At 31.8% G+C, this 12,343-nt stretch overlaps 1 protein-coding gene across 19 annotated transcripts in view; it reads left to right on the top strand.

Annotated features, from left to right (window-relative positions):
* LOC124174678 (probable GPI-anchored adhesin-like protein PGA55) overlaps positions 1-11,592 on the top strand; it is a 116,854-nt gene extending 105,262 nt beyond the window's left edge. For 17 of the 19 annotated variants that reach the window (XM_046554035.1, XM_046554029.1, XM_046554032.1 and 14 more), the window contains 4 exons: positions 2,664-2,978; positions 4,375-4,626; positions 9,985-10,112; positions 10,931-11,592. In XM_046554035.1, coding sequence (XP_046409991.1) covers positions 2,664-2,978; positions 4,375-4,626; positions 9,985-10,112; positions 10,931-11,135 — 900 coding nt within the window. In that variant the 3' untranslated portion in view covers positions 11,136-11,592. Of the gene's footprint in view, positions 1-2,663; positions 2,979-4,374; positions 4,627-5,731; positions 5,741-7,238; positions 8,507-9,984; positions 10,113-10,930 lie in introns of those variants that run through there. The other 2 variants (XM_046554038.1, XM_046554040.1) reach the window with 2 other exon arrangements.
* Positions 11,593-12,343: the final 751 nt, after the last annotated feature.

The raw sequence follows: 12,343 nt of genomic DNA, 5'->3' as shown, positions 1-12,343 counted from the left end.
AAACAAAAATTACTTCGCCATGGAACCCGTTTTATCACGATTGCAATAAATATTTGAATTCTGTATTATTTTTGAAAAAGATTGAATTATTATAATGATTTCTCAAGTTTCAAGGTTTCGAGAAATTCTATATAGAGTTTCTGGAAAGAAATCGCATTCTTTCGGAATCGCATTTTTTATCAAAAATTTGACAAAACTTGAGAGTTTTAACGTGTTTGTGTATTTTTAGCTAAGTCAATTTCGTGGTAAAAGATGAAAATTTTTCAAAAATTATCAACAAATATTAACTCCCGGTGAATGAAGAAAATACTTCAAAACTTTTGAGTCTACCAGTTTTTGGATAATGTAATCAACGCTTTGAGAAAAAAAAACTTGATTTTTTTCCGATTTCTTGAAAGCCTAGAACACTTTGAAAAAGTATACAGACAAAAGATATAAAAAACAAATTTTCACACGGAGGGTTAAGGTTTATCCGTAAATCTTCCAAAATTAATTTTTTGCACACAGATATTTCGAAATAATTCCTATAAATTATCAAAATTTGTGAGAAATAGTTAAAAAAAAATAAAAACAATAACCGTCAAAAGTTTACTGTCGTCCGAATAAATTAGTAAGAATTTCTGAAAGTTTCTGAAAATAATAAATAATTATCGCTAAATTTTATATCAGCGTAAAATCTGAACATTGGAGATATAAACTACACGAGTATAAAAAGCATGATATAGTACTTCTCTCTTCTGTGCCGCAAATGGCTTTACATCAGAGTAGAATAGTTCGTATTAATTTACTCCCAAGCATGACGTCTCGTCTCATTGTCCGTGTGCTTTCTAATGTTTACTGTTCCATGAAATGCGGAGATTCCTCGAGTGCGCACCTTCGTAACTTAATTTAACACAACCCTTCTCACATTGCATTGCCATGTCGTTTATACTTGGTAGTAAATAAACATCACGTTGTATTTGTTCCTCAAACTTTCCATGTCAACCGGGTGAACCAACTTTTTCCCGCGGTGTCTCGTGTCGTCTTAACGCTTTACAAGGCGCCCTTCTTTTGTTACTGAAAAATTCACTCAATTACCTTTTGTTATCCATGAAGGGGAAAAGTTCCTTTCCATGTTTTTGATATTTTTTCTAATATTTCCTGAAATAAATTTTGGTAGTATCGCGAATGTTTCCGAGTAAACGCTGCAGTATGTTGAATTGCCTACCACCGAGGGGAACAAATATCGGTAATACAGGCTCACTGAGTTATCGGCAGGCAGCACGTTAAAGTCCTTATGAGTGAATTTGAACTGCCGTGTTACCAACTTGTTTCGATTTCGTCCAGCACTTGATTCGTTGTTTATAACCACGGAATCACGTTGAAGTGAGTATATCACTTGACTTGACTAAAGTGATAACAACTTGGTAAGTCTGTTTTACCGATATCTGTTCCCCTCAGTGGCAGGCAACCCAACATAATGCTGCAGCGTTTACTCGGAAACACCGTGTAGAACATTATGTGAAGCGTAATGAACTTAGAAATTGATAAATAAGAAAAAGAAATCGTCACAATTTTCAGGAAAACAATTGAGTTATTGATAACTGATTGTGAGCGTTTTTCGTGCGAGAACTATGTTTTTTTTTTCAATTTATTTATTTATACGGTCGTCGTCGCATTGTCCTAATTCAACTCGATTAACGTCGGTTGCACTCGTCGTTTGAACACTATTTTTACCGGACTGTACACCTCATAGATCCTTAACTGTACATAACCAGCACGACGTGTCGTCGAAAGACTGTTAAGTATAAAATAGTGCGACAACTCTTCTTCCGAGTTGACAAAAACCTGTATAGCAATCACGGTTATCCAACCTTATTGCAGTCTTCTATCGCGGCAGAAACGAGATCACCGCCTTTTATTCCACGAAGTTGACCCAGTCAGTTCAAACATTCCTCCATTACCTACATAAAAATATAACCTACAATTGAAACGCTTCAACGATCAAAGACCCTCGTCATTATGTCTTGTAAATTTTTCCCAATTCTTAGAATAACCTTATTTCCTACAGTACACTTACATGTAACTGATTTTACGCTAAATCAAAAGAGATACGCACTAATCGTCTCATCTTTTTCTTAACGCCTTCAACCATTTTTATAACCTTGTAATAAAATTTTGTTTTATTCTACTAAAAAAAAAAAACATATTTGAAAGCTGATTATCATCGAATCTTCGGTATAATATCTCGTTGATCTTTTAATGAACGTACTTAGAACATTCTAAATCGAAGTTGAATTATCAGAACAAAAGAAAGACAAATAAGGTAATGTAATATGAAAACAGAAATCGGATAATTTCGATGATCGAAAATTTGAAGTCATGAAATCTTCACATATCTACCTTTCACAATTTGTATTTTAATCTCAGATATGAATACGAAGTTGAATAAAAAAAAAAAAAAAAACAACCAGTACCTGGATTTTGAATCCACGATTCCGTTGGAGGAAGAGAAAAAAAAGTTTGGCTTCTTCGAAAAATCCTGCTTTTGCGTTCGAGGTTAATTGCCCTCACCTATAATCAACTATAATTAACGTGTGATAACGTGTTATGATAATTTGGGTTATAAAATATAAATAATATAAATGGTAGGATAATTAATCGTGGTATATTGGGATGCTTAGATGGAGTCTCCAGAACGTGAAATCTACCGCGACCCGGAAGTCATTCGAGCTGACGACAGAGTGAACGAGGTTGTCCACACCGACACGGCGAGGAAGATGCTGTCGATATTCAGACAGATGGAGGAGAAGGCTTCGAAGGAGGATTTGCCCGACGGTCCAAAGCCCTTGAAGCGTTTCACACCACCGCCTGAGGACAAATTCGCAAAACCAACGGCGTCCGAATCCGAGGATGAGGAAGACGAGGAGGGCGAAGAATCCGAGGGCGTCGAAAGCGGCGAGGATCGCGACCCCAACTACGTTCGGGCTTCGGACAAGGTTCGTTTCGACGTTTTTTCATCATTTTTTCAACGTTTATTAATTTATTCATTTTTTTTTCGTCAAGTTCTTCGACCCTTCAGGTTAGGTTCAGCCAAAAATTTGCGCTCGTTTTCCCTCATTTTTTCAACTTTTAACCCTTTTTTTGCCCATTTTTTAAACCTTGTCTGGTTGAATTTCGCCGTTGACTCGTAAATTTTTTTTCTCGAAATTTTCCAATCACTTATTACTTATTTTATCAAAATTATTTATCGTTCCCTGGTTCGATTTCGTTAAAGGTTCGTGCTAATTTTCCTGCATGTTTTCAACGTAGATGATTTTTTTTCTTTTTTTTGCCAATTTTTCAACTTACGCACTTTCTACCAGAACTTTTCACACCTTGTTACGTGTTTTTTCATTCGGTCAAAGATTTGTAATTTTTTTCATGATTTTTTCACTTCATTGCTGCGTTTTCCAACCCTCTTTAGGATAACTGCTTAATTTTTGAGGAAATGCACACAAATTTTCTTCTGTAAAACGATGATTTGAAGACTACACCGAGAAGGAAATTCTGATTTTTCTATGCTTTGCAGAAGGAGTTACATTTTCATTTCACTAATTTGGACATACTAATTATACGGGTTTCTTTGTGGAGTATTGTTACGGAATTTTGAAAAAGGCTAGAAAAAATCATGGATGCAAAAATAAATATATACCGGGATGTATGAGAGGGCCGTTGAATTCGAGTGAAATGTAGAATAAAATTTCGAACACGATGACGCGAGTTTTTGGAAACTTGAAAGATGCAAAACGTGAAATGACTTATCGTTACACTTGTACGTTGGAAAGAAATCAGATTGCATACGCGAATGGCAAAAAGTCTGTCACGAGTACAATATTAATTGAAATAAGCAAATGTTTTCACTGCCAACGAATCTATTTACATAGGCTTAACATTGTAAATCAGCTTTCGCGTAAATCATGTTGGAAATGCATGAGAGAATAATATTACTGCGATTTCACTACCTCGACAAAGTATCGAACGTTATTCTCAAAATAGTACAATACTTTGAACGGTTAAATGGTTTTTATGCCGTTAGAAGTGTTCGAAATTTTTTTTTTTCACTCAATTCGTTGCTGATACATGGATTATCATATTTTGAATTTTCAAATCTTTAATGAAACATCGACCAAGATAAATACAACATTTTGTTAATTCTAAATCTCAGATTCATGAGAAATATACTAAAATGATTAATCTTCGAAATTAGAAATTAGAGGGAATGTTTATCGTAAATTTAACTTTCAACGGTATATTTTTCTGTGTTTTCTCTTTGCGACCTTCCTCAAATCGAATAATTTTGTGCTATTAAATCGCAGCCATTATTCTAATCTAAAATTTCTTCACTTACTTCAGGTAGAGGACGAGTTCTTGAAACAAGCTCAGAACGCAGCCCGTGCAAAAACGCTGCGCGCGAAATTTGAACAGTGGGAAACGACCGACGAAAAGGTGACCAGTCATCATGTAGCTGAGATGGAAATTGCTCAGGGAGCCGGCGATCAGTCAAGCATAGAATCCGCCAGCAGTCTCCGAGCCCGGTTTGAATCCCTTGGTTCGCAAACCCCAGAAGTACCGCGTACCGCGAAGGTCAAGGTCAACAGATTTGTGGTGAGTTCACGTTACAGATATCGATAAGTATTATACACTAAAATCAATCTTGCCATCCTTCGCAAATTATTGTCACAATTATCATAACGGTTAAGAATTTTGTTAATATTTTGTCAAACAAAAATCAATACCTTTTCCAATTTCTTTCATCTCTAATCTCTGAAATCCGTCATATATTATGATCCGATCGAAATACTGTAATAATTTCTATACAAAATTTGCAGAAAATAAAAATAAATGTAATTTTCGTAACAAAGTTCGTATACTGTACGAAAAATATCAAAAGTATCTGTTATATGCCAAGGAATGACGTGAAAATACCGAGTCACTTCGTGGAAAAGTTGCATGGGAAATTTAACATAGGGTGTGATCCCCATATATTTATACAATTCAGGGCATATTTTATCAAAATCCGCCTGCACTTATGCAACCCAGAGCACATTTTATGAAAATCCGCCTGCATTTATGCAACCCGGTACACATTTTATCAAAATCCGCCTACATTTATGCAACCCTGGACACAGTCTATCAAAATCCGCCTCTGTTTATGCAATCCAGAGGACACTTTTTCACAATCCGCCTGCATTTATGCAATTCGGGATCCATTCTACACCAAATCCGCCTACCCTTATGCAATCCAGGGTACGTTTAATCTGTATTTACGCAAGCTGTGATACATTTTATCAAAATCATGCGATTTAGGTTGCCACATTTTACCGATCTGTACTTTCGGTTGCCAAAAGCTGGTGAATTTACTCTATTTTAAATTGCTTGTACAATATTTCCACGAAATAACCCGGTATAATATTTCCAATTTATATACAAACGAAACATATGCTTCATATGTAATGAATATTTAACGTTTTAGCGTCTCGCTATTGTAAACAATGACTAATTATTGCTGACAATTTTTATTTCGCTTATAACTGCAATTAATATCCTGTTACGCATATACCTATAGGATAAATACTATTTGCATATTATTTCGTTTGTTTGTGGCTTGCGAGCTAACATGCAGAAATTAACTCCGAAAATGAATCGATCCGACTTAATTATCGTGTACTACTTAATTGTTTTCTTTTTTTTTTACACACCTCATGCTTAGAGGAACCAGGTATAATTTAATCTTCTGTAAGAATTCGTTTTATTCTTGAAATCATACATACTTCGTTTATTATGCTGCACAAAATTAATATAATTCACTTTCTCAATCCTGTGAGTCATTTACCGTTATTTTATATTATACGTATAATATATGCGTGTTTATGTACACAATAAATGTCGAATATCATCTAATGCATGCCTTGATTTTCGTATGAAAAAAAGATACAAATATTTTCTTCTACGTAAATAGATTTCTTGGTATGTTTTTGCTCATTTATTTATGTCTTCCTCTTTTCGTATGTTTATAATTAAACCAATGACAACGTAAATTTCTTAGCGTCTTTTTTTAGTAAAATTTATTAATATTTTTTTCACCCCTTTTCAAGAAAAAACTGTTCCATACATACCTAGGTGTACTTTATAAATTAAGAAAATCGTGCAATGCCTATTTTGCTTTTGGTTGTTTGACTGTGATTGACTAGTATAGAATGAGGCTACGTCTTGGCGCTATCGTTTTATAAACCCTACTGACAATGTTCGTGTGATAAATCATGAAATGTAAATATATATATATACATCAGCTATACACCAGATCAAAAATCGCATAGTCGAATTTTTAGTTGATTTATGATTTTTGATCTAATAGATCTGATGATTCGTGCGTTTTTAATCTATTATGTAATTTTTTTTTAATATCTTATCGAAGTTGTAATAACATCTTATGATTTATCGCATAAACATTTGCAAAAGGGAATCTGTCATATTTCCAAATGTAATATATAACTTTCTTACGAGCAAAAACTTTCTCACAAAATTCGCCAGGGCGTAGTTTCATTTTAGAGTAAATTTTTCTTCGCTAAAAATTTATACTCGTTAATAAATGTTGGAAGATTAAACTTTTTTTTCTAATTTTTTTATTAATTTTTTATTTATTTACTTACTTACTTAAGAATGATTTTACCGTATGTTATGTCAATTAAATGTCCTCAGTGTCATAATCGTTACGTGTTACAAATTTTACTGTATTAAATCAAATTTCATCTATCGATCGTTTGAAATTTTTTCTCTCGTATACTTCGCTGTCAGTAAAATCCATATAATTTATCTCAATATTTATTATATTTTCTCAAACTCTCCCCGTAAATATTTTTACGAATTCGAAAAACAGTGAAACGAATTTAATACACTCGCGTTTGTAACATTATCATAACGAATAATTGTTGTTTTGTGGTTTGGCATGAAATATATATGTGATTATTTTTGGCTTTTATTCATATACTTATAATATGATATGTTTTGCATTTTGAGACTGCACTTATATATATATATATATTTACATATGTATACATATATATGTAGATATGTATTGGAATGGAATGTTGAAATTTTAATTTCGTTTCTTACCTTGAATATTAATAATCATAATTACAATATTATTACTAATAACAACAGTAATGTTTTACGTGCAAAAAATAATCACAATGAAATTCTATGCAATTTCCACACAGTAAAAACATCAAGACTGAAAGGTGCCCAACGGATTTGCCAAAGAAGAATTAATATACGAGGAAGAAAAATTATAATATAAATAACCACCTCATTTAAATTCTTATATACTAGATGAAAAGAAAAAAAAAAAAAAAAGAAAAAAAAATGATAAAGAAATATTAATTATGTTAAATTATATGTATGTAATAATTATACAACTATGTTTTAATATTATGTAAGTTATACACATAATATATCGTTATAGCTGGGTATACATATATATACATTCATACATTATATATATTGTTGGTTATAAACGTTTAACTGTGTCATTCATGGCCTAAGGTATATACTTTGAAGTAAATAAAAAATGACGAGATATACAATGATTTTTATATGTATGTAAAACGGCTATAAAGGAAAATATATAATGTATGCATAACCTTAGGTATAAATATGGATTTGAAATATAAGACTAATCTTGCAATAATTTAATTTATAAACAGTTGATTGATATACTGAAAAAAAAGCAATAGCCACCTTTTATTATCTGCTATTTATAATTATATGATACTCGATCAGGGTGCAGTTTAAATTTGACTGACATATGTGCGGAAAATGAAAACAAAAATCGACTTTGGTGTCCTCGAAGTTCGTTGTACAGAGAAAGCCTCTCAAGATCAATAAGGATTCGTTTCGATAATTTATTAATTAGCCATTAAAGGTTTTTAATCTGTTTTGTAGGTATTTGTCTTTTTCTTTCTTTCTTTTTCTTTTTTTTTCATTTCATTTTTTAAATATAGTACCAATAGAAAATAGTTCAATACTTTTATCATTAACGTGACGCGTTTGTTTTCTTTTATCGCCGAAACAATTCTAAAAGGACTGATATTTGAATATATGCTTCCCGGCGCAGTACGAACAAAACGGGAGAAATGTATAAATAAAAACTCATTCGGACGTAGGACAAAAAAAAAAAAAAAACAAAAAATTTTTAGCAGCGGCACTTTTTAACATTTTACAAGATACAAAAATACACTCTACAGGGCCTTTTTTCTAAGGGGGTTATATTATAATATATATTATACATACACAGACGAAAAAAAAAAAAAAAAAAAACTAAAAAAAGAAAACAACATTATACACATTGTAAACTTTTAATATTTTGTATATGAAATGCGTAATAATTTTAATCGATTTATACGTATAATAAACAAACACACGTAACGCGCAAGCGTGAATTTCGTACGCAAAAAAAAATAAGTAAATTGAGATAAAAAAAAAAAAATGGATTTTCTAATCGTAGACCAATACCTAATCTATAATTATATTGAAAACAGTAGAGGGTTGGAATGTGTACAAAAAAAAAAAAAGAAGAGGAAGAAGAAAATGAAAAATGTTATTTCATTTATGTCTATAGAATGTTGTAAGAATTGTACGTATAACAATTAGGAAATTATGAGGTGTGCCTACGACTGCTGATTAATGAACCTTCGCGTAACTTGTTACAGTTATATGTTACGCAAAAGATCGATACAACGTTATAATTACATCCGTTTTTGATCAAGCAAAATGTCAAATTGCCTTCCGCACATCACGTAAACGGGAATTTGCAATTTATTGTACGATAACTTTTTGCCAAGCATATTTTTCCACAGTTATAGTTACTGAATCGAGTAATCCTGATACCAGCAGGTACATTACAGATATTTTATCAAGAGTAACCATCCGCAATGTTTACATCAATCTTGCTACAATATTTATTGTTGATTAAGATGTCATTCGCTACATATTATATGCAATATAAATACATGCTGATTCGGTAATCAAAGTTGGATTTTTTCCATAAGCTTATCTGTAAACCTGCTGTATTAATCGGGATATTAAAAGATTGCAGCAACAACTTTCTAGGCATAATATGTAAGGAGATATTTATTTGTTATAATACACGTATAATACTTATAGGTTCTCATAAATATACGTATTAGAAGTTAAATTATTTGATTTTAATTTGTTGTTGATTAGTACGAGGAAAAGAGAAAAGATAAGAAGTTTAACGCATAACAACGAATATCTTATCATAAATTGCATATATATGTTGCGTATAAAATATACATATTATGTGTATATATATATACGATATATTTCAATTAGTGAGGTTTAATACATTGCATTTTATGTTATTTTGAATATTGTATAATTTTCTTTATTAATTGCAATACTTTTCCTTCACTATCGAGCATATATGTATCGTTCAATATTATTACATTATAATAATTATAACATGATCTTAATTATAATAGTGGTGAAACAAATAATAATAATAATAATAATCATTGGTAAATAATGTACGTACCCAGATATATATACACACACATATATATATACATATATGTATACATATATGTATATATATTAATTACATACTATCGTAGCCAAACTATCAAAAGCAAAACTCCCTCCTTTAAATATCCATACGAATTAAACTCGATTTTGCTGTTACCAATTGATTCGCGTTGAGCAAAATAGGTGAGCATATTTAATAATATTTATAGTGTTCTGTAATTTTTTTTTTTTTTTCTACGAGTGTCAATTCATCAAGTTCATCAGCCATCTTGAAATATATTTGGAAAAAAAAACCTGTCACAAATCGCTTTCTCAATCTCTCTTTCTACAAGCAATTTCAGTGTATTGAGTCTTTTTCCAACTTTCGCTTTAATCGAACCCAGAGTTAAATTTATCTTATTTCAATTTTTTCTATGCCAGGAAATTCAAACGACGGAAGTGTGCGAAAGCTGCGAGAAGAAGGTTTACCCATTGGAAAAGGTTGAGACCAACAACAAAATCTTCCACAAGCAGTGTTTTCGGTGTCTCCAATGCAATTGCATTCTTAGGTAAAGTAAAACGAAACTAGAATATTGTCTAAAATAAAATAGTATATTGTGTTATTAGTGAGGAAAGTGGGTGATTTCCGATGAGTGTGAAGTTTGCAGCGTGAGCCGCAAAGGCTAGGGCTGCGTTCACGCGAATACGAGTGCGAACTTAACCTTGCAAGTGCTGCAATCGCACGAGTCAGATATCGCCGATTAACACATGTAACGCACGCTATTTTTCCCAACAACCGTGAAGGAAAGTTTGATTTGAAAAGTAAGGATTGTGTTACAGAACGCGGAATTAAAGCCGGATGACTTACGCTCAATGACACAGTGCGTAAAATTGAATTGTTCGCAAGTGCGCGTGCGTAAAAATAAGTATGTAAAATATAGCATTTCAATTGCGCGCATGTGCCAACGTTGTTTTACCGCACTGTTCGGAAATGGGGCACTTTACGCGCGCTCCGAAGGCGTAAAAAATCTAACTTTCAAACCAGACGTTGGAAAAGAAATATTTTCCATAAAACTCTAACTATAAGAATTCCGATCGATAAACTTTCAACAAATATCAAAGTTTTTACATAATTCTGCGATTAGTTCACGAAAGTTTATACGTAACTGTAAAGGAATGTTTTCGGTAAAACTGTAATTATGAAGATTTGTTAGATAAATTTTCAATAAATATCGAGTTATTTTCATAAATATTCCGAAATTAATTTTGGCAAAAATTTACCTGATTCTAAGTAAATTCATAGAAGTTTCTGAAAGTTTTAGAGAACGGTTACCTCCCGCAAAGTTTATCTTACGCTTGTCGATAAAATCGTTTTTTCTCCTTACAGAATGGACACGTTCACATTGAACAACGGAAAATTGTATTGTATATTCCATTTTAAACAACTTTTTATAACAAGAGGAAATTACGACGAGGGTTTTGGAATAAATCCCCACAAAAATAAATGGGCATCTTCCAGCGCTGGATCTCCAGCGATGCCACTGACCACGAACACAGCAACACCGATCGCTGTGTCAAACGGTGACCTTTGATTACTTAATAAGTATATATATATATATATATATATGTGTGTGTGTATATATATATATACCTATTAACAGCAACTGTAACTGTTACTATAAACATCAGTTAGGGTAGATGTCTCACATAAATTAAGTCGACTAAATTATTCCTCTCGTAAACTCAGCATCATTCCATTTCTGATGTCCACAATGAGTTTCGGACATATTGTGTAACATTCATTAATTCGCCCTTAACAAATTTGTACATGGATAATAATTTTGGAACACACTGACGAAACTCGTTAAGTATAAGATGATTAGCTCAACAGTGTCGAACCGTATCTGCTTCGGCGCCATTATATAAGACGGTTATTAGATAAATTGTCAATATATCTTGATTCTTGCCATTTAGGCGGTGAAAATTAATATGATACGTATGTACATTACTCAAAACCAATTGTTTATATTAAATGAATTTTCAAATTTATTATTTCCATCTCATTCCACCTCTCATCCTTTGTTATTCTCTCTCTCTCTCTCTCTCTATCTCTCTTAATCTTGCTGATTTTTATTCTATTCGTCAGATATTGACATATAATTTCATTGAAACTCAGAAAATATATAGAGATTTAAAAAAACGTTGTACGTTAGGTAAATGAACAAAACACCTGCATAGACATGTATTTAACATTTTAACACTGTTATATCGTTGCAATTGAGATTCCCAAAAAACTATGTTGTGAATTAAGCACCTCGAGTATGTATCTAAAGGCATACAACCACTCGATTCGAGATACAAGTGCTTCTACATTCTAATTATTGCACTAAATTGTTATTATTATGATCATAATGTCGTTACTCGGAAGCCCCAGTTTATCTGAACAATGTCCCATATTCTCCTTATTTGTCTAAGTCAACTTTTATCGTTTTGTATTAATTTTATTTTACAATTTTTAGATATTTTATTGCCTATTATTATCACTATTTTTATTATTTTTATTATCATATTTGATTTTTACGACTATTGGATGTAGGTTTACATTCATATATATTAGCTACAGTTATACATATTATTATTATTATTATTATTATTATTGTTATTATTATTAATATGTCATATTTTTTACCATGCAGGCGTAATAACTTTGAGTTTCGTGTACTTTATATTGTATTCCTATGAAAATATATTATGTCTTTATATTATTTGTGAAATACATATTTAATTCTTATAGCTAACT

The sequence above is a fragment of the Neodiprion fabricii genome, chromosome 2 (assembly GCF_021155785.1).
Source record: "Neodiprion fabricii isolate iyNeoFabr1 chromosome 2, iyNeoFabr1.1, whole genome shotgun sequence".
Lineage (NCBI taxonomy): Eukaryota > Metazoa > Arthropoda > Insecta > Hymenoptera > Diprionidae > Neodiprion > Neodiprion fabricii.
The sequence above is the reverse complement of the archived record's forward strand: the minus strand, read 5'-3'. Positions and strand labels throughout refer to the sequence as shown.